Source organism: Protopterus annectens, chromosome 14.part0 (genome assembly GCF_019279795.1).
Source record: "Protopterus annectens isolate FY-2018-M chromosome 14.part0, PAN1.0, whole genome shotgun sequence".
Lineage (NCBI taxonomy): Eukaryota > Metazoa > Chordata > Ceratodontiformes > Protopteridae > Protopterus > Protopterus annectens.
In genome coordinates, this window is record NC_056748.1 from 975771109 (window position 1) to 975794595 (window position 23487).

The 23487-nt window shown below is 44.6% G+C and overlaps 1 protein-coding gene across 1 annotated transcript in view; it reads right to left on the reverse strand.

Moving 5' to 3' along the window:
• ERCC6 (ERCC excision repair 6, chromatin remodeling factor) overlaps window positions 1-23487 on the reverse strand; it is a 1256800-nt gene that overhangs the window by 749050 nt on the left and 484263 nt on the right. The window contains exon 10 of the mRNA XM_044056771.1: window positions 15650-15785. Within this exon, the coding sequence (XP_043912706.1) occupies window positions 15650-15785 (136 nt within the window). The remainder of the gene's footprint in view (window positions 1-15649; window positions 15786-23487) is intronic.

Here is a 23487-nt window from a genome sequence, read left to right on the forward strand (position 1 = left end):
CTCTATTTGTTGTGTAGGAGTAAGGTTTGATTTCTCCCAATGTATCGTTATTCCCAACAATTTTGCCAGAGAGACTATAATGCAGTGCTGTTACCTGTAGATGCTCGGTGGGGGCAGTGAGGAGCCAGTCATTCAGATATGGAAACACCCGGAATCCTTTTAGTCTCAAGTGAGCTGTGACCACTGCAATGCATTTCGTGAACACTCTGGGGGCTGTAGAGAGACCAAATGGCACGGCACGAAATTGTAATGACTGGTCCCTAGCCGGAAGTGAAGCAGACTCCTGGAGCGTTTGTCCATCTTGATGTGGTAATATGCATCCCAGATATCTATTGAGCACATCCAATCGCCTTCTCTTAAAAGGGGAGAATGGACTGAACCGTGACCATCCGGAATTTGGTTTGGGTGACAGACTTGTTTAATCTGCTGAGATCCAAAATGGGTCTCCAGTCCCCTGTCTTTTTTGGCACCAAAAAGAATCTTGAGTAAAATCTGGATCTGCACTGGTCTGGTGGGACTGGTTGGAGGACTCCTTTTTGAGACAGCTTTATAATCTCTGAAGCTGCTTCTTCCCTTTGACTGGGTAGAATGTTGAGAAGTTTTCTTGGAAGGTTTGTTTGACAAGAAAGGGGAATGGAGTAACCTCTGGTGATGATACTCTGCACCCAATGATCTGTGGTGATAGATTGCCAGGCAGCTTGGTGGAGAGAGAAACAACTCCTGACCGCTTCCAGAGGTAAGCAATCGGGCTGCTCCTCAGGAGCGCTGGTAAGGCTGTCCAGAAAAAGAATCCCTGGAGCCTTGGTTATGAGGACCCCCTCTGCCTCTACAGGGGCATCTTCTGGAATTGTTACCTCATCTCCCCCTGGGGGTATCATCCCTATGTGTGGCATGGAAAGGACCCCTAGATATTTTGTGCCACATTTTTCCACTCCTCTGATGCCTGAGGGTTGGAAAACCATAGGACTATGGCAGACACGGTCTTTTCATCTTTCTCACACCTGGCTAGCATGTCCTTTAATTTGGAGCCAAAAAGGGATGAAGCTTCGATGGGAGCATTCTGAATGGAAGACGAGAAGGGTTCCGCGAGGTCACAAATGCGCATCCAGGAATAACTCCTCATGACAATGCCCAAACCCGCTGTCCAAGCCACCCCTTCGTTTGCATATGATAGCAACCTCATGGACGAGTTCGATACTGATTCTAGGATTGTAAGCTGCGAAGCCACTTTGTCCCGGACCTCATCAGACAGCTGTCTGTGAATGTCCCAGAGAGTTTGGAGATCAAGTCCCTCTGGAGCCTAGTAAAATGTGCCAAATAATTCAGGGACCGTATAGCAAAGGTCCCTGATGCAAAAACATGCTTCTCAAGTCTGTCCACCGCCCAGGACACCCTGTTGGGCAGGTGGACAGCGGGACTTTCCTAAGTAAAGTCCTTTTTTGTGGCCACCGCCACCACCACCAAGCCATCGATTGGTAACCCTTTGGACCAATGCGGGTTCTCCTTGAGAAGGGAAAGAATTTTGTCTGGTCTCCGAGGGATTGCCTCAATGGAATTAGGGTTCTTCCAAGCAGGCGGGGTCACCCAAGAGGTAGAAGGCCGGGCGTGGAAAGCCTGCAGGAACATGGACTCCTCAGATGAAGGGTTGGAGGGCTTCCAGTCACCTCTCTGCTTTAATATTTCCAGGATGTCTCCAAAACATCATCAGGAGGTGACAGCGGGGACCCCTCACCATCATCGTAGTCTGTGTCTTCAGTTAAGGACCCCTCGGGTGAGTCCATGTGCTTCCTCTTGCACGTCCTCTTTCAAATGGGGCTCCTCAGTGGGGGCCTCTGAGGAGGAATACGAAGAGTGGGTACCCTGAACAGGAGTGTCCTGCAACTTCTCTGCCCAGTGTCCCAAGGGGGTGATCTGTGACAGCTGCAGCTCAGGGGGTGAAAATAAGAAGTTATATACCTACCAAACGTTCCATGTTAGTTGTCTTCTCGCCTTCTTTCTTGCTGGATGGGTTCGGAGCCGATCCTCGGCTCCAACTCGGCCTTATACTAAAGCTTGAGAGGTATTTACCGGCATGAGGCCCTCCCCATATCCCACAATGCTAGGCATCAGATACCCAGATCTCGTTTGGTAGAGCTAACACCATGGAGACACCCTGACCCTTCTATAAAGTTTGTCTACAGTGGTAACAATGGAGGAGGACATAACCTAGGAAATAGTCAAGCAGAGGAATAAGGCCTCAGAAGGATTCATCTCGGTCTGTCCAGGCTAGGGGGATGGCGGGTGGGACGCAAGAAAGAAGGCAAGAAGACAACTAACATGGAACGTTATGGTAGGTACATAACTTCTTAATGTTAAGTTGTCAATCTCGCCTTCATTCTTGCTGGATGGGACAGCGTCCCTAGCACCTTAGCCCTGGGTGGCTCATCGGAACAGACTCTTGAGCACAGTGGAACCAAACTCAGCCCAACTCCTGGAGGACATATCCAACTTGTAATGAGAAATAAAGGCATGAGGAGTGGCCCATGTGGCTGCAGAACAAATAGACTTGCTTGAAAAGCTACTGATGTAGCTAACGCTCTGGTGGAATGAGCTTTTGGTTTTGTAGGGAGTTCTTTATGTCTTAGTTGGTAAATTAAGGAAATGACAGAGGCCAACCATCTAGATAAAGACACTTTAGACACTGGCAGGCCCTGCTTGACCTCAGCATAGGACAGGAAGAGTTGGTCCGACTTCCTAGTTTGTTTTGTCCTATTTAAATAAAAACGTAATTGCCTGTGAACATCCAAATAATGCAGCTTTTGTTCAGCTCTGTTTGAATAGTTAGGAAAAAATACAGGAAGATCAATGGCCTGATTCATGTTTGTCTCAGAAGCAATCTTGGGTAAAAAGGAAGGATTAGTTCTGAGTGAAACTATCCTTGTGAAAAACCAGATAGGGAGGACGAATACAGAGGACTTGAAGTTCCGACACTCTTCTAGCTGAGGTGATAACTGCTAAAAAGAGAGTCTTCCAGGAGAGTAATTTTAAGGAACAGTTGGCCGCAGGTTCAAAAGGAGGGAGAATCAGGGAAGTTAATATCAGATTCAAATCCCACGGAGACGGGGGATCTCTAACTGGAGGCCTCAGCAAAACAGTCCCTTTAAGAAAGGCTTTACAAAGTTTATGGGACATGATGCTGGTCTCTGACAGGCCAGCATGAAAATTAGTGATAGCAGCCAATTGGACTCTAATGGTGGCAGAAGAGGAGCCCGCTCGAAAAAGCTCTGCCAAAAAATCCAGAACACTGTGGACAGGGGCTGTAAAAGGATCTATATTTCTGGCCTCTGCCCAGAAGGAGAAACGTCTCCACTTACTGGCATGGTTTTTTCTGGTAGTAGGCTTGTGTGATGAAAGGATGATTTCACGCACTGGCTGAGAAATATGCAGAAGCCTGGCTAAGTTTGGAAGTGGAGCAACCAAGCTGTGAGGTTGAGAGATTGAAGGGATTGGTGCAGCCCGCCCGACTGATGGACCAACAGGTCTGGCACTGGGTCCAGACTCCAGAGCTGCTCCAGTAGGTGATGATGCAGGAATGGGAACCAAATTTGACGAGGCCAGCAAGGGGCAATGAGGATCATCCTAGAACCCAAAGCGGTCGCTTTCTGAATCAGTCTGGGAATTAAGGGAAAAGGCGGAAATGCATATAGGAGACCCCGGAGCCAATCGTGTACTACAGCGTCTCTGGGGGAATGGCCGGGAAGGGGAAAGAGAGTGAAGAAGTCTTCGCACTTGCTGTTGAGAGGGGTTGCAAAAAGGTCGCAGCAATGTTGACCCCATCTGCGGAAAATCTTGTCCGCTACTAACTGATTGAAAGACCATTCTTGAGGCATGAGAATGGCTCTGCTTAGCCTGTCTGTTATGACGCTTGACTTCCCGGGGATGTGCGTTGCTATCAGAAACCATTGGGAAGAGATCGCCCACTGCCAGAGTCTGAGTGCTTCTCGACATAAGGGATAGGACCTGGTTCCGCCCTGCTTGTTGATGTACCACACTACAGACATATTGTCCGTTTGAACTGCAATAGTCCCGGTAGGTAGAGAGTCCTGAAGAGCTTGCAATGCTAAAAGTACCGCTCTCATCTCCAAGACATTTATATGCAGGTGGTACTCTAGGGGTTGCCAAGAGCCCTGGACAGTCCTGCCCTGAAAATGCCCCCCACCCGATCAGGGAGGCATCCGTGGTCACCGTGGCAACAGGAGGAGGAAGAACAAACGGTCTGCCCTGGAGAACTAGAGGGGAGACCATCCACCAAGCCAGGTGGTCTTTGCATGTTTGAGTGATTATTATCCTGCGGGACATTGGAAGTTGTTGAAAGGACCATTGGGTAAACAGCATCCACTGGAGGATCCGCATGTGAAAATGAGCCAGGGGGACTAAAATGATCACTGCTGCCATGAGACCCAACGTTTTTAGTACAAATCTGGCCTGAATCGCCTTGCACTGTAGTAGGATCTGCACATGTCGGCAAATGTCTGATACTCTGTCTGGAGGAAGTCTTGCAGACAGATCTTTTGTATTTAATTCTGCACCTATAAAGGTTATAGACTGACAAGGCAACAATGCAGACTTTTCAAAATTTATTGATATACCTAGCTCGGAGCAAGTCTGGATGGTATAGTCCCTGGCTCGCAATAGCTGATGCCTGGTGGAAGCAGTAAGGAGCCAGTCATCTAGATATGGAAACACCTGGAATCCCCGTCGTCTCAGGTGAGCCGTAACCACTGCCATGCATTTGGAGAACACCCTGGGGGCCGAGGTGAGACCAAAGGGCAGGGCTCTGAAGTGATAGTGACTGGCTCCCAGCCGGAAGTGTAGAAACCCTCTGGAACGCCTGTCCATTTTTATATGGTAGTACGCATCCTGAAGGTCTATGGAGCACATCCAATTGTCCTGACCCAAGAAGGGTAGAATGGACTGGAGCGTGACCATCCGGAACTTCGTTCTTTGAACAGACTTGTTTAATCTGCTGAGATCCAAAATGGGTCTCCAGTCCCCTGTCTTTTTTGGTACCAAAAAGAACTTTATTTATTTATTTGCATTTGTTAACCGGGTTGGTCCAGCTGGGTAAGAATTACCCTTTTTCAGTGGACACCCGAGGGGAAAAGCTCCAAACAGACATACAAATACATACGAACAGAGACAAATTAACAATATTACAGAGCAAAACAATATTATGGGTACAATGGATAAGAAAAACAAACAATGAAAGTTTGAGAAAATGAGTAAGGTAGGCCAGAGGCATGCATGCAAAAGATTTATGAAAAGGTGTTCTGAGCAAGATCTCTGAATTAAGTTAAAGTAGGCAAAGAAATTATGATTTAGGTGTGGAGTTAGTAGTGTGGGAGTTGGAGTAAGTCCTGGATCCTAGCTGGTCTGCTGGGACTGGCTGGATGGCCCTCTTTGCTAGCAGCTTTGAAATTTCTAGTACTGCTTAATCCCTTAGAGCGGGTGGGACATCTGGGAGGGATCTGTTTGTTTGTACAGGGGTGCGGACGAAGGGAATTTTGTATCCTTCAGATATGATAGACTGTACCCATCGGTCTTGTGTGAGGAGTTGCCAGGCTTCTGGGTACAGCGACAATCTTCCTCCGACTACCTCCGAAGGTGGACAGTCGGGCAGCCCCTCAGGGGTGCTGGAAGGGTTTGTCAGAGAAAGATTCTCTGCTGCCCTGATTTTGCTGACCCCCTTTGCCCCTAGGGCGACGTCTATTATTGTTTCCTCCTCTGCCCCTGGAGGAAAACTCACCACGTGTGTCAGGCACGACTCTCTGGGGTTTACGAAACCACATTTTTCCACTCTTCTGACCTTTGGGGTCAGAGGGAGGGAGTAGAAAAACGGACTCCCACGGCAGAGAGAGTCTTGCCTTCCTGCTCACACCTGGTAAGTGTATCCTTCACCTGTTGTCCAAACAAAGCCAAACCATCGAAGGGGGTATTGGTGAAGGACGCCTTAAAGGGGTCAGCAAAGTTACATAACCGCATCCAGGTGTGTCTTCTCAAAGCCACGCCTGTACCTGCGGCCCTACTCGCACCATCGGCCACATAAGAAATGAGCCACATGGAGGAGTTAACTATGGAATTTAAGGTCGCCAGCTGGGAGTTAACCTTATCCTGAGATCCCGCAGCCGATGGATCCTGAAGGGTATCACCCAGTTCTTTGAGAAGATCCCTCTGAAGTAGGGTGAAATGGCACAGATAATTCAGCGACCGCATGGCAAAGGTCGCTGAAGAGAACATCCGCTTCCCATACCTGTCCATTGTCCTAGACTCTTTATTAGGAGGATGTACAGGCACCGAAGGGTCAGCCAACTCCTTCTTAGTGGCCGCTGCCACCAACATGGCATCAACCGGGACCCCTTTAGCTAGAAACTGTTTGTCCGATGGGGCTGTAATAAATTTAGCGGGCCTACGGGGAGTTGGTTCCATTGAGTCCGGGGCTGTCCACGCCCTCCAAGCAACCACTTCCATGAGCGGGTCAAAAGGCGGAGACACCCAGGAGGTAGAAGGGTGAGAACCAAATGCGTCCAGGTACACTGACTCATCCTCAGAAGGGTTAAGGGCAGTCCAATTCCCCCTCTGCTTAAGGATCTCCAGGATGTCTGAAAAGGAGACATCCTCAGAGGGGGACCTTGGGGACCCTTCCGAATCCTCCAAGTCGGTGTCAGACGTGACTGACTCGGGGGAGTCAACATGTTTCCTCTTACATGTTTTCTTCCGAGGGGGCTCCTACGAATGATCGGGAGAGGCGTCGGAAGAGGAAGATACCCCCAGTGGGGCGCCCTGGAGCGTTTGTTCTCCTCGCTTGGGGTCAGGAGGGTGGACAGAGACCGAAGCAGGCACCATGGAGGAGGAGCCGAAGGGGCCGATCGTGGATCCGACCCAGGAGTTAGTACGCTCCTCATGACCTCGAAGGCGCCCCTATTAGGCAGAAAGGAAGGTCCCAGCTCCGAAGAGATGAGAACCCCTCCCGGCACCGAGTGTGATGGCTCCAAGGCCGATGTCGGGGCCGAGTTCACCTGCACTGAGGCACCGAGAGGGAGAACGGGGTCAGACAAGGGTCCGATGCCACTTGCCCCCTCAGAGCCGACGAGACAGTCTCGACGCCCGGATCCCTCCATAGACGAAACCAATGAAGAGATCGGAGCCGACAAGGGAGCCGAAATGTGTGGTATCGGCTCTGACGCTCCGAGCCCCAACAAGCTCTGTCTCTGAACACAGTGGTAGAGTCGGAGGAGGAACTGATGAAGATACAAGGATAGCCACAGTCTGTTGAGAAGGGCTAGTCAACATTTGGGCCAGTGCCTGCGACTTTAAGAGCCTACTGACCACCCTCTCGAGGTCGTGATCAGACAGCCTGGAGGACCGAGAGGAGTGGGACCTATGGCTCTGCTCCGACTGTAGTAACGGAGACCTCGGAGCTGAACTAACGGACTCCAAAGAGGGAGACCTCGAGCATTTTTGGCTCATAGAAGGCTCTGATACCAAGGCCGGAGCCAACTGAGGTCTCGAAGTGTCGGTTCCAGCCGGGACCGATGAGGAGGCAGGAGCTCCGCTCAGCGACGGCTCTGAACAGGGAGCCGATGGTTTAGCAGGCTTGGAGGGTTTACCCAACGAAGGCTTAGTCGGGGACCCCTCAGGCTTAAGCAAGCCCCTCAAAATAAGTTTTTTCCTATGCTCCTGCAGGACTCTCGGACTGAAGGCATGACAGACTGCACAAGAGTCCTGCAGGTGTAGGGGGCCCAAACAATACACACAAGAAGTGTGACCGTCTGTCAGAGACATCTTCTGACAGCACAAGTCACACTTCTTGAAACCGGAGACCTTAGTATCCTTAGACATAATGAAAAGTAGAAAAAAAGGATACCAAGGGAACAGGTAACTAGTGCTTTAAACACTACACACACACACACACACACACACACACACACACACACACACACACACACTAGAAAAAAACTAACACCACCAAAAATATAATAGTAATATAATAATAGTGCTAAAAATATCTAACTATCACTATAAAGTAGAATATATATATAAAAACACTACTGATTATATACAACTAACCCTAGAGGGTAGAATATATATATGAAAAATATCTAATAAAAAAAAATATATATATATATATATATATATATATATATATATAAAATAAAATGCTAGAAAAGAGTTATATAACCTGGAGCCGGTAAATTCGCAACCTCGTAGCTGAAGTGGCAAACAAGATCTGGATATCCGACGCCTAGCATTGTGGGATATGGGGAGGGCCTCGAGCCAGTAAATAGCTCTCGAGCTTTAGTATAAGGCCGAGTTGGAGCCGAGGATCGGCTCCGAACCCATCCAGCAAGAATGAAGGCGAGATTGACAACTTAACATCTGGGGTTCCGACATCAAGGGTGTGCTACCAGAACAAGAGCCCTCTCCATCGTGCGGAAGGCAGGTCTGCCCAAAGAAGGATGGGAGCCCAGAACAGAGAAAGACAACTTCGGGACTGGGGTCACAGCCCGCTATGACGAACCCGAGGGCCCCCCCCCACTGGTGAAGCCTCAAGCAAAAATCTGTGCAGACGTGGCTATCGGCACCGAGGAGAAAGACGTCTCCGTGCCCTGGGCCAAAGTGCCCGTCCCCCAATCCCCAGACTGAGGAAGGACCGGTTCAGCGGTAACCAAGACCAAAGGGGCAAACTCAGAGCCGGAGTGAGAAGCAGTGTAGGTGCCGAGGTGATGAGTTCCAAGATGGATGCCGGAGCAGAAGGCTTTGGAACTGAGATGGTCGAAGGAGGAGTGTAAGATGGAGTCTGTGGATAAGTAAACCCACATCCTGCAGGTGGATGCGTCTTAGTAAGTGTGGGGATCTCTCTAGCAAACAACAGCTGGTCCACAAGACACACCATGTCATGTTCTGACAGGCTCCTGGTGGATCTAGTGGATACTCCAGATGGGGAGTCAAGACGTTCAATGAAGGGGCTATACGCTTGACCCAGAAACGGATCTACGGAACGGGAGTATTGGGTCCATGCTGCAAGGTCTACTGGCACCAAAGTCTCTTGTTTCGAGACCGGAAGTAAAGGGATCAAATCCAGTTAAGTCAGTACAGTGCTCTGTGCCAAAGTGGTACTCAGAGCCGAAACGGTCGGTTCCAAAATGGAAACTAACAAAGTAGTCGAAGGTGTGCCCTGGACCGAAGTGGCCACAGGTGCCAAAGTCGAAATAGGTGTAGTAAAGTCCCACGAACTGTGCCGGAGGCAGGACCGATGCTGAAGCTGGCACTGGTATCAAAAGTTGAGATGCTCGGAGGCAAGAAAGACTGAGCATTAGAGGCAGATTTATGCTCTGAAGACAACTTTGGGACCTTTGATTTCCCAGGCTTGCCTGATCAGCCGATGGTGAGGAGGGAACCGAGTGGGATCTCTTTTTGCCTTTAGTAGGAGGGGTTGAAACCTCCACTGCAGAAATGGCCTCTGAGAAGGGAGACTTGAGTAACCCTTTCAAAATCAGTTTATTTTTGCGCTCATTAAGAGTGCGTTGACTGAAACTCTGACAAATATCGCACGCAGGCTGCACCGAAAGGTGGGGTACTCCCAAACAGTATACACATTCATCATGAGAATCACTATTAGGTAACATGCCATTACATGAAGCATAATACTTAAAACCTGAAGTACCCTTCTTATCCGACATCTTGATAGGAAGACACCACAGGCCAACCGTATAATATGAATAGAACAAAGTCAAACACCGTTCAAAGACGTCACAAATATAGCATTACAGTGATATGCAGAGAAAAAGAAACACCTTACTAAAAACCAATGCTAATAGGTTAGACAGGAAAGACAATACCAGCTATTGTATTGAAGGAATACCAGAAGGGTAAGGGAGGGAAGGCCGTACCAACAATGGTATTTGAAAGTTTACCAATGGTAACAAATCAGGTAGAGTCAAGAGGAAACAACAAGGTTAGAAGAAAAAACACTAGAAATACTATTCGCTCAACAAAATATGAAGATATCAAAAATTTTTCACACAAATATCAAATAAAGTTCAACTTAGCTGACAGCTCGGCTGAAATGCAGCTTTACGGCTACACAGCAAACGAGACCTGAGGTATCAGGGAGAAGGTAATTCTGGGTAGAGACTTAGCTCGAGAGTTTTTTGGCTGGCGCGAGCTTGGTAAAACGGCCAACTCAGTTCAGAGGGCTCGGAACCAAACCCATCAGTGATGAATGGAAAGAAGATTAACAACATCAGATTCACAGTTACATAAGAGTTCAAAATCACAGGAAACACTTAAAACAACATTGCAGGACAGTCTCAAATAAAGAAAGAAAACATCTAAGCTATATTTCACTATATTCCTGACTGTATCTAAAAGAAATTACTGTACCCTAGTTAACTTACTTACAGAGCAAGGCAAGACAGATATGGTGAGTGGATGTTCTTGTGAATTCAAAAAGAAAATACAAAATGCTCAGTCTCTCTCTCAGGGTTCTAAAAATTAATATCCCACATATTACTGCTGGGATACTTGCAGAATGACATCATTTGTTGTCATCTGATTATCCCAGGTGAAAACCCCAACTGATGCAGCTGGTAGTATTTAGCATCTACCTACAAAAACACACACAAGGGCCCTTCTTAGACGTAAAGCAGATCCTGGAAGTCGTAAAACAATTAACACTTCCAGGACAATACAAAAACTTCTAGTTCTAGACATCGTATCTGTTACTGCACTGAAACTGAAAGATAACATCTCTTTTGTTTATGGCCCAGCCATAAAGTACTTCAACCTCAACTATTCTTCTGAAGTTTTGCAAGCAAATCTCATAGGTTCATAGGTAGGTACTAGGCTATCGGCCCTGGGGCCTATACAAGCCCAGCCAAAAAGGTACTCTGGCTTTTGCCATCCAAGAAAATTATTTTCCTGTGCCACTGTCGAGCAGAGTCACAGAGGTGATCCCAGAGGTGAATTTCCTATTTCCCATATCCAATCATCAAGATTTTTCTTGAAGAGTGCTAATGGGGAGCTTTGTTTGATATAGATACCTTATTCCAGAGTATGGGAAGTCTCTGGGACAGGAATCTATCCCTCCGGCATGTTCTGTTTATTGTGGTGACAAGGTTTAGGTCCCTAGAGTGTGTAGCTCGGAGGGACTGGGATTTCTTTAAGTGGAGCATGTCCAACAGCTCTGGGTTTGACTGTCTTGTGAGGTACATACCAAAAGGGGCGTTGTACTCTATAATGGGTCTAATGAGTGATGAGTAGAGGGGAACAATGACCTCTTTTTTTCTGGATGAGAAACCTTTTGTGATGAGGTGTGCCACGTAGAAGGATTTCCTGACTACTGTGGCAATGTGATTACCAAAGGAGAGACTACTGTCCACCTGTGTCCCAAGGTCTCTTATCACACTTTCGGTGTTAAGTATACTACCATCTATGTTGTAGTTCATGGGTACAGAGTTTTTACCAAAGGGGATGACAATGCACTTTTTGGCATTGAGCTTGAGTTTCTCCTGTGTTTCATTGTCCTCTGTTAAAATAGATACATCTAAACCTTTAAAATAGTGCATATATATTTCTGCTCAGTACTTTACAAAATATCTCTTCAGCACACGTCTGTATAATACGACATATAGTTCTAATACATCTGTAACACAAGCATCTTACATGTTGATATTCACAAATGACATAAAATTATTCACAAAATTTCAGATAGCTGGGCTGGCAGTATCACCTTTTGTGACAAACATTTGCAAATGAATTGGTATACAGGCCACCAAGGCAGTTCCCTGTTTGTATAAACAAAACTGGTTGCAACAAGAAAATAATTTCATGCTAAACACATAACAATGAGTAGAGCAAACCAAAGTTATGAACTGACCATAAATGTAGATATGTTTGAGTAGTTCCATTCTCAGTAATGGCAGACTAATACTAGAAACAACAGGACTTGCTCAGCAGGCTTAGACCTTCTCAGGCTACTTAAACTCCTCTGTCCCACAGGGCACTGTGTTACCAATTCCCTCCAGATGTTCAGTGAGATGTGCAAAAAGTTCCCATGGGTCACAAAAAGAAGAGGAAAAACAAAATCTAGACCAATGACTTCAAAGGAGGGGAAGGTGGATGGGTACGTTATGGAAAATGGACCTACTCCTACAGATCTATCATTATTTTAAGTACATAACTTTCACAAGGAAGCATCTGTTAGGCTGTACAGTGGCCTGTGGGATGGACAATGGGCTCTAGGTGTTGTAGTGAGAGCTGCTGTGCTTATTAAGATAAAAACTACAGAATTCAGCCAGCCAAAACTTTTAGCCCACAATTTCCCTTGGTAAAGGATTGAAGTAACAGTTTACTTTAAAATGTTGAAGTGCAATGGTCAGATGTGTGAAAGAATGTTTGTATTAAACTATAAATTGCTGAATTCACAAGAGAGTGAATGACAGTGTGCATTCACTCGTGAACTTGGCACTCTGAGTGGAAATCTCAGTACAGTGGGGATCGGGACATGTACCACTTCCCTCACTGTAGTGCAATCTCTGAGTTAGTTTATAAAATTAGCAGGGAGTGCGGGGGGCGCAGAGGGGCTTGGCCACCTGCAAAACATTCATAGCTGACATCCGGACATTTATTTATTATTTATTTTATTTGCATTTGTTAACCGGGTTGGTCCAGCTGGGTAAGAATTACCCTTTTTCAGTGGAGACCCGGGGGGGAAAGCCCCAAACAGACATACAAATAGAGACAAATTAACAATATTACAGAGGAAAACAATATTATGGGTACAATGGATAAGAAAAACAAACAATGAAAATTTGAGAAAATGGTTTTGCTCAAATTCAACATTCCCTGAGTGTCAAAGTTTTCTGAGTACCAGGGTCTTACTTCTTTGCATTCACGGCTGTAGTTTCTGACAGTCATAAAAGTGTATTGTGACATTTTAAAGGTAAACCGAAGTAATTTGTATTTACAGACAGCCTTTGGTCTAGCAATGTAAAACCTTAACTGATGTTTCATGTCCGTACAATGGAGCAGGTATTTTCCTTAATTAGAAGACTTTGAAGGGGGATAAGAAAATGAATGGACTGATTAAAGTTAGTCTCTGTGATCACTTTAGGCATAAAAGAGAGAGTCATTTGGAACATCACTCTACCTTTATGAAATACCAGGCAAGAATGATTTACAGACAGTGAAAGCATCTGAAGAATTTTCTCCAGATGTAAGTGCCACCAGACATGACATCTTTCAAAATAAGTATTTCAGTTCAAATGGGCACACAGGCTTCAGTGGGATATCAGTTTCTGTGTCATAAAGTACAAATCTCTGGGGGACAGGATCTTACAATGGAGGGCAAAAACAGAAGGAGACCTTAAGGAAACCTTTGCATACCTGAAGCAACACCAAAGAAGAGGAGTGTAATCTAGAATGGCTGCTAATGACAGTTACCAAATGCACCTTGACAGAGGACCACATGCCCTGAACTGAATATTGCAGATAATCTAAATAAGTAGGACATAGCATGAGAAGGAGTCTAGCTCACTGGTAGGAGCCATGTACACTAATTTGCCTGTCTCTAGATGTCATATGAATATTCATCGTTCTGAGATTAAGCAATAAACTGTACTACCTTAGTGGACAATGAAGGGAGGGTATGCCAGGACAAAGTCTGCCTGACTACTGAGCAAGAACACCATTTAGTGGGGTATAATTCCAAGCATTACTGCAGCATCTAAGGTACAATATGACAATTACTTTTGCTCTGTGTAGTCTAGCTTTCTTAATGATTTCATCACCAGAGGAAATGGGGGAAGCAAAAAGGGCACCAATGGCCATTTTCTGGTCTAGGGTATCCCTGGAGCATCTTCCCAGAGTAGGGATGGTGTAAAAATAACTGGTGCTCTTGGCGATATATAGGGATACGAACAGTGTTTGCACAGCAAGACTTGCATGTGCAGAATAATTTAGGAGTCAGAGAAAAACTAAGGAGCCATAACTGGAACATCAAAAGATGATGACTCAGTTTGTACTTGGGAAAGTAACCTCCTAAAATGCGACTGCCTACAAGGAAGTGGGTGAAACAAATGTCTCATTCCCATGGCTTCTCTGCATAGATGGTAAGAGCATGCTCCCCTTTTGGGCTGACATACTAAACCACTAGCATGCTGCCTGAGTGAGGGGAATTATGCTTCTAGGAAGGAAGTCATAGAAGGCTAACAGGATAAGAACAAATACCCATATCTATAGGGTGCTGATTCACATACATCAACTCACCTCCCACTCTAGGGCAGATATATATGTGGTGACTGTGGCTATGGGTGTGGGTAACAAAGAGATTCCCCATGGTGAAACTGATGTTCTTCATCCAGCAATGAAGGTGCTGATCTTAAAGTTTAGTTCTCTGAGGTGGGCAGTACACTTGCTTTAATATTTTAAATATTAAGTGTGCTTGAAAGGAGGGTTGACCATTTCACTGGGAGCCAATTTACTATTTTTAGAAGGTTACAGTGGTCTGAGCAAGAGCCTTCTCAGAGGGTAAATCTGTATATTTTATTTTCAGAAATACCAGAAAGTGAAGTCTGTATTCAAATTTGGGGAGAAGCACATTTTAGCTAAGGTTGTACAGGCAAACTGGGGAGAGTAATAATTATGATTGCTTCCAGTTAGACCACACGAAGTGTATCAAAACAATTTCCACAAACAGGACCACAAAAAGAAACAGCTTTGTCACACAATATTACTGTTACATAAAGCAGGCCTCTGTCACAATGTAAATTTAATCTGAACTGTTTTATGGGTGAAGGTATTTCTAGGGTGATGGTGATAAGACTCCTAAATGGTCAACTAGGAATGTGTCAGCTGACAACTGCTGAACATGCTGACAATTAACTTTGCACTTGTGATACCCAGAGCTGTATACACTGTTCAAGAAAGACTGCCATGATGATGTCCCACAATGCTTAGAAGACCTCATTCTTAAGTACGTTTTTGTTCACAAATTCAAGTGTCCTGCTTATTACTTTTACTAGTGCTCTGTCACAGTGTAGCACTGCCTTCACATCATGAAGCTCTACTTTGAACATTTTGTCTGCATTCTTGTTGGCAACTTGGTTCTTTCAATATGAAAGCTGGACTAAAATCTGAACACATAAGGTGCTTTTTTTTCTACACCCAATTCAGTGAAAGCTGACTTTTACTCTCCAGAAAAGCAAATAAAATGCCAAAGATCCCTTCTCGTTTGGACACTCATCCAACTTTCTCAACATCTATCACTGAGTAATGTACACTTCATTACTCTGTAGGTACAGAGTACAGCCATCTCTAAAGGGAAATCACTTGAAAGACTGCAGTACATTCTGCTGTTTTTTTTTTCAAGTTTGCAATAATACCATAAATCTTAAAGTGATTAATAAAATTTACATAAATATGTCCACTTGAGAAATACTTTACTCCAACAATCTTTGAAGACTTTTAAAAGACGTGGACTAGGAGAGTTGTGTTTTAACAGACAATACCAAACCTGCACATTAATCAATTCCTAACAAATTCCTAACAAATACCAGGCTGCTAAACATGTTTTGCACTTTATTAACACAATGCCATGGGCATTACTAACCTTACGGAATGCGTAAGAGCCAGTGTCATGAAGAATGGCAACTCTAAAAGGAGGCCACCATGTATGAAATTCTCTCACCCACTGGTGCATAATTGTTGTGGGACAAACGATTAGTGTAGGGCCTAATCCCTCATACCTGTAAAGAAAAACAACTATTAACAAGCATTTATACTGGATTCTGTCTCAAGTGTATAAAACAAAGTCAAAAGCAAGTGCTTTTTGGAAAAACTATAAATGCACAGCGATAAAAACGATACAAAAAACTAACGAGTAATAGGAGTATTTCAAAAATGATAAAGAACGTAAGACACAACTTAAGTGAACAGAAATTAAAACCTCTTGTCACAAAGTTTAGTGTAAAATACACTATTGCATTCATGTTAACGACACTGTATATGATTACTTAATGTGTTTAGTCTACAAAGTTATAGATGGCAATATCTTAGATATCATACTGACAGACCTATGATTTTTTCTTTAATCCCTACAAGCAGTGTAAACCTCTGTAAAAACAGATATTATACCATTGGGTTTAACCTAAAAGTAAAACCAAACTCTGCTAAAAAATAAATAAATCATCCTTCCTTGACTTTAAACTGTCAGATTGATGCATTGGCTCAGTGAGGTCTCAGAAGCTACCTCAGATGGATTTGGTCTACAGGGATACCCTATCTCTGTGAAAAATGATATATGGAGGTTTGCAGGACAAGGTCTGTAAGTTCCAATATGCTCCACATGGATGTTATTGCCACTAGAAAAATTGTCTTCCAAGTCAAAAGTTTGATACCCATCCTGGCAGCAGGTTCAAAGGGTAGCTGGGTTAAAACTTGAAGCAAAAAAGTCATATCCCAAGGAGAAGCAGGATCCCTAACAGCAGGTCTAACAAGGAAGGCACCCCTCAGGAAAGCTTTGGCTAAACTAAGAGAAACTAAGGTAACTTGATTTTCTCAAACATGAAAATTTGAAATAGATTCTAAGTGGGCCTTAGTCAGAATAACTGTCTCTAGCATGGAAAATAGATGCTAGAATGCCCAAGACAGCAAGGACAGGAGCTGAAAAAGGATCTGGATTCCTTTGGGAGGCCCAAATAGAAAATCTTTTCCACTTTCTTTTGTACATTTTTGCAGCAGATGGTCCCTGGGAAGATGCAACAATGTGGATTAATGGGGAAGACAGCCTGAACTGACTATCTATCCTTGGAAGTGGCGAAATCCAGTGGTAAACTTGAGGGCCTGAATGTCTGGGTGAGGCATTCCAGGTGGGTAAGAGGATGGTTGGATAGGAATCCAGTACCCAGGGGATGGTTTAACTAAATCAGGCCAGCAAAGGTAAACCATACCTTTTGAGGCCAAAAAATCTTCCTCTCTGATGATTTCTTCAGGAACTTTGTAATCGGAGGAGTACGTGGCAAGACAAAGAAGACCATGGGGCCAATCATGTCAGAGCATCTCTCACTGACTCTCCCTCTGGGGGGATCAGGGCAAAGAACCTGCTGCACTTGGTGATGTATGGAGAGGGCAAAAAGGTTGCAGTATGTCTGGTATGTCTGGCACCAGTGACGAAAAATATGTTCCGTCACTGTCAGGTTGAGGGACCACTCATGAGGTAAAAGGATAGATCTTCTTAACCTGTCTGCCAGAACACTGGACGTCCCCAGTACATGTGTTGCTACCAGAAAATGATTGGAACATATTGCCCACTACCACAAACTCACTGCTTCCTGACATAATGGATAGGAATATGTTCCTCCTTGTTTGTTGATGTACTAGACTACTGACATGTTGTCTATCTGAATAGAAATGATCCGTCGGGGAAGGATGTCCTCAAAGGCATACAATGCTAGGAAAAACTGCCCACATCTCAGACTGGCCTTGGAAGGAGACCACTTGCCTTGGACCATCATTCCTATGTAACCACCCCCCTTCCTGGGAAGCATCTGTGATCACTATGGCTTTGTGGGGGATACGAAAGGACAACCTTGACATAGCATGGGACACTGAATCAACCACCTTACACGTGTTGTGCAAATGTTTGTCAAATGAATCCGAAAACTCATGGATGGTGCCTGATGGACCACTGCAGTCAACTGTCCACTGCAGAACTCTCTTGTAATATCTGGCTAGAGGAACAAGGATGATGAAAGCCTCCTTCGGTCTCTAAAGCAGATAACTAATCTGGCTGGTGTTTTTTGACAGGACATAACCTTTAGTGCCTGGTTTTGCAGAGGGGACAATCTGTTCTCTGGCAGCCTTGCTATCTGGATTATAGTATTTATATGGCACCTATGAATTGCAACGTCTGTACCAGGAGAAACTGAGAGTTGTCTAAATTTACTGTGATACCAAACTGTGAGCAAAGATGGGGTAGACAGTCCCTGGCCAGAATGAAAAGAGGCCTGATAGCAGCGGTAATGAACCAGTCGTCTAGGCAATGGAGCACAAAAAACCTCTGCAGTATGAGGTGAGGTGCAACCACTGCCATACACTTGGTGAACACCAGAGGGTTGAAAGTGACTGGCTCCCAGCTAGAAACGGAGAAACCTTCTCAATCATCTGTCCATTATAATGTGGTAGCATGCATTCTGAAGGCCTATTGAGCACATCCAGTTCTTATAGGTTCATAGGTTCTAGGCTCGCTGCCTTTGTGGGCCATCTTAAGCCTAGCCAATTTCCCTTTTTGTGATCGAAATAACCTGGCTTACTATCAAATGACTAAAAAACATCCCAAAAAGACTGAAAATTCAAAATACTGAATACAATTTTTAATGCAAGAGGCAAGCCCCTCTGCTCCCCCCACACCTCCTGCTAACTATAGTTACCAACTCCAAGATAGCACAACAGTGGAGAAAGAGCAAATTCCGTCATTCGGTATTTTGAATTTTCAGTCTTTTTGGGATTCAGTCTTTTGATTTTCAGTCATTTGATAGTAAACCAAATAACCTATCGCATTTGGTTGCAGACTGGCCTTACCCATCCCATTGTTGATAATTACGACATGACAGTAACTGCAATCATACCCTAATATGAGGGGAACCATGCACTGGATAAAGCATTAGGGAGATGCATCTGTCCATTAGTAGTACACAGGGCAGTCCTGAGGTAATGTTTCTGTTTACCATCCATAGATCAAACTTGCGCTTGAATATGGACAGGTATAAACTTTGTTTTATGTGGATAGGGAATCTGTTCCATAGCAGCAGTATCCTCTGCGAGATGCAGCTGTCCCTCCAAACTGTTCTGTTGATGTTGCAGAAGAGGTTTAGATCCAAAGTGAGAGTATCTCTGATGCCATTTGACTTGCTGATGTGCAGTAAATCCATCAGTAATGGGTCAGAGGATGCCTAGTACGGCAGACACAGGTCACCTTGTAGCAGTCTGCAGGATACAAAGTACAATGCTTTGAGTCATTTCATGTAGGGCATATTGTTTAGGCCTTGTATCCATTTAGTAAAGTATATGACTGATTAGTTCCATGGCAAGTCTTTCCATGGCTTTGCATGCGAGGCTGGTCAGACTTATGGATCTTTGGAAGGCACCTCCCCACTTATTCAGCAGAATGACTGTAGCTGTTCTCCATTCTCCTATTACAAAATCTGTAAAGAGGCTGAGATTGAACATTGCTGCTAGGGGTGTGGCTACATTTCTTCATGCTATTTAAGATGCATCCAGGAATATTGTCAGGACTCATCAATGCAGCATTTATAGCTTTTGATAGCACTTTTAGGATTTGGTCTTGTGTGATAGCTGCAGGCAAGCCAGTTTCAGGTATACCTTGAGATAGAGATAGAGGAGAGAGAGGGGTAAAGTTAGAACTAAATTTAACAGCCAGTAGTTTGCTATATATTCAGCCTCAGTGTAGGTAACATTATCACAATCAGCTTAGTGAATTGCTGCATTGTCCTTTTGATGATACGAACATAACTCAAACTTGGCTTTGGTAGATTTTATTAAGCTCCTGAGCTGTTTGTTTATTTCAGTGACAAGGGTTCAAACATTTTGGGAATTACTATTCTAACTTTTGGTCAAAATTATTTTCCGTTAATTGCAAAGTTTGCTGATACTATGGTTCCACCATGTGGGTTTGTTTTTGAAGTTTGCCCTGTACTTGTTCCTACAGGGTACAGCTGCATATAATTACATGTTGGTATAGCATGGTGGTGTATATTTCTATGTATTCAGTGGAATTAACTGGGTTTGGTGGGAATTTTAAGCTTGCCATTGCATCACTTAGGAGTAGGTAGTTTGTCTTAAAGAAATTTCTGAAGTTACCTTGGGTGGAAGGGATCTTTGGTTTCAGTCTTATTTTTGAAGTAGACTGCTTTAGGTCAGACCTAACAAGTGATGAAGATACACAAGGAATGGTACAAGATGCTCCGGTATTACTAAGAACAAGATCCAAGATGTTATTTCCCCTAATGGGTACTCTGACTACTAACTGTTCTAGGGCATTTGCACTGATAAAGTCTAGGAACCACCTAGGAAGATGGTATTGGGTTTAATGCTAAGTGATTCTAGTTCCTGTAGACAAGAGTTGTGAGTTTATTTTGTAATAGTGGCAGTTGTACAGCTAGCTAATATAAGGTGCAGGACTTTTCTGATGGTTATTTGGACAAGAGAAAGGTGTAGTGCAGCATGCTGCTTTTCCAGCCTTGCTGTGAGTCTCTTCTGGATGTAGAGTGAGGCACCCCCACCTTTTTTAACCTGCTGCTCAGTTGTTAGTCTAAACGTGTGACTTCCTCGACAGAGGAAGGACAGACTGTACTGTGACAATCCTGAACTTCACATGTCTGACATACTAATTGAGATGACTAAGGTCCAAAACTGGCCAGAGGTCTCCATTCTTTTTTGGCACCAAAAAGCATCCTGAGTAGGTCCTGTATCCATGTTGGTCAGGTGGGAACTCCTGGATGATTCGTTTGTTTAGCAGCTTTTTTACTTCTAAAGCAACCACTTTTCTTTGTGAGAGTGGAATGTTGGGGAGTTTCTTTCGTGATGGAGGGAAGTAAAGAAATGGAATGGAGTTACCTCTGGTTATAATCCTCCACACTCAGATATCTTCAGTGATGGATGTCCAGTCTTCTGGGTGTACAGACAAATGACCTCCTCCCCGACTCCCTCCACAGTGCAGCAGTCGGGCAACTGTTCAAGGAGTGCAGATAAGGCCTTCTGAACAATGGACCCTTGAAGCCTTAATCCTGCTGGTCTCTTCTGCCTTGTGAATGATGTCTGTCATTAAACTACACAGGGCAGAGGGAGGAAAGTACAGTTTTGTACCTACCATAAATGTAGATGTTCGAGTGCTAATACAGCTGCAGTAATCACAGATGGGTTTTCTGCCATCAGGTCCGAATTCCAAAGTCTAGGTCTATATAAATATTCTTCAGTCTTTCTTGCCCCAGATGTCAGGTGCCCCCAGAAGGAAGGCAATACATAAATTATATATATATATAGTCAAGCAATGCAATATAATCAAAATAGTGCAAAAAAATACACCATAGAAAGGATAACCCATTTAGTGTAAAAGCAAATACACCATAGAGGATAACCCAAATTAGGTTGTATGAGGAGGTGTTAGCCACTAGGCCTTTACCAAGAGGGAAGGAGGAGGAAACCTGTACTGCAGCTGTATTAGCACTCAAACATCTACATTTATGGTAGGTATAAAACTGTACTATGTTCATTGTGCATACAGCTGCAGTAATCACAGATGGGTAGAATCCCAAAGCTATGCACAGGGTGGTAGGCACTAGGTGGAACTGGGAGCAGCCAGAATGCCCTGCAACACAGCAGTGGCAAAGCCTGCTCTAGTTTTGGAATATAAAGGCAGGTGGTAGTGTTTGAACTCCAAGTGGCTGCCTCCAAAATATCTTTGGTAGGGACTCCTCTGAGGAAGGCTGTAGAGGTAGCTGTGGCCCTTGTGGAGTGGGATCTGATGCCTGTAGGAACAGGTTTGCCATAAAAGGAGTAACAAAACCGTATGCAATGGCCTATCCATTTTGAAATTGTCTGTTTGGAATTGAGCTCCTACAGCATAGGACACAAAAAGTTGTTCTGATTTCCTGAAGGGCTGTGTTCTGTCCAAATAGTAGCTGTCTATGGATGTCTAAGGAATGTAGCAGCCTTTCCCTTTGTTTTGAGGATTGGGGTAAAAGGTAGGTAAGTGTATGGCCTGATTTAAAGCTACCCTGGATACTACCTTAGGCATAAATGAAGGGTTGGTTCGGGAGGAAACCCTGTCCTGATGGAAGATGAGAAAGGGCTGCACAGCCATGAGGGCTCTGAGGTAATGGCCAGAAGGAAGGCTCTTTTCCAGGACAAATATTGCAAATCTGTAGAGGCAGCTGGTTCAAAGGGAGGTAATGTTAATTTTTCTAGAATGTAGTTAAGATCCCAGGCTGGTATTGGTTGTTTCCTTGGAGGTCTTATATTCTTAGCTCCTCTGGGGAACTGTCTTAAAAGTGGGTGAGAGAATAAGGGTGGATCAGTGTTGTATTCTGCAGAAATGGCTGAGGCATGAATTTTGATGGAGGAAAATGAAAGTCCACTGTTCAACAGCTCAGCTAGATACTGTAATATCTGAGGCAAATTCAGTTTTCTAGGATCCTGGCCTTTTTCTAGTAGATGGCCTTCTGGCCTCCAAAATGACATCCTGCACCTCTTTGGAGAGTAGGGTCTGTTGTGGTGTTAAGGAATTTTCCATGCAGCCAGATTGAGAGTTTTCAGCTGACTGCGAAGAGTTTTGTAGCTGTGCTGAGTCAGTAGAAGAGGCATTAGAGGTAGGGTCCAGGGAGGAGTATGTGTTAGGCTCCTCAGGAGTGGGTACCAGTGTTGTCTTGGCAAGTCTGGAGCAATCAGTATCATCTTTGGTCTGTCTGCTCTTGCTTTCAAGAGCACCTTGGGCAAAAGAGGCAAAGGTGGGAAAGCGTAAACTGTCCATGTTGCCCAACTGAAAGACCACTCTCCAGGCCTTTGGATGAAAGGTCCTTGAACAGAACTTTTCAATTGATGGTTTCTGTGGGAGGCGAAGAGATCTATGTCTGGTCTTCCGATTATCTTTGTAAACACTTGAGGATGCAACTTCCATTCGTGTGGATCTGTCATATTTCTGCTTAGATTGTCTGCCAGCGTGTTTTCCAATCCTGGCAAGTACTGTGCTTGAAGTTCGATTTGCCATTCCAGAGCCAAGTTTCAAAGCGACATGGCTAGCCTGCACAGGGGTATGAATGTGTTCCACCTTGTTTGTTTATGTACCACATTACTGTGGTGTTGTCTGTTCTTATCAATAATTGCCCTGGATGCAGGAGGTCCTTGAAAATTGTAATTGCATTTATCACTGCTAGCATTTCTTTTGATTGATGTGAAGGTGCTTTTCCTTTTGGGACCATTTGCCCTGAATGCACCTGTCTGTCATGCATCTGTTGTAATGACTTGATTTGCTTGAGGCTTGCAGAATGGAAGACCTGTGTTTGTTTGGCATGCTTGGGCCCACCATAGAAATTCCTTTTGCAAACATGGAATTATTGGTATTATTGTTTCCAAACTGTGGCTGTGTTGAGACCATAGGTTTTTAGGTACCATTGAAGTTTCCTCATATGCAACTTTGCACATGGGATTAGAAGAATGCAAGATGCCATGAAGCCCAGAGCCTGCAGGATTTTCCTTGCAGTGAGCCTGGTACAATTTGCTAGTATTTTGAAGTAATGAGTTAGTTGCCCTTGTTTTTCTGGTGTAAGATAGGCCATCTGGGTGTTTGTGTCCAAGTTGGCACCCAGGAAAGTTATTTTCTGAGATGGTGTTAGCCTGGATTTCTCCTTGTTGACTGTGTATCCCAGAGAATTC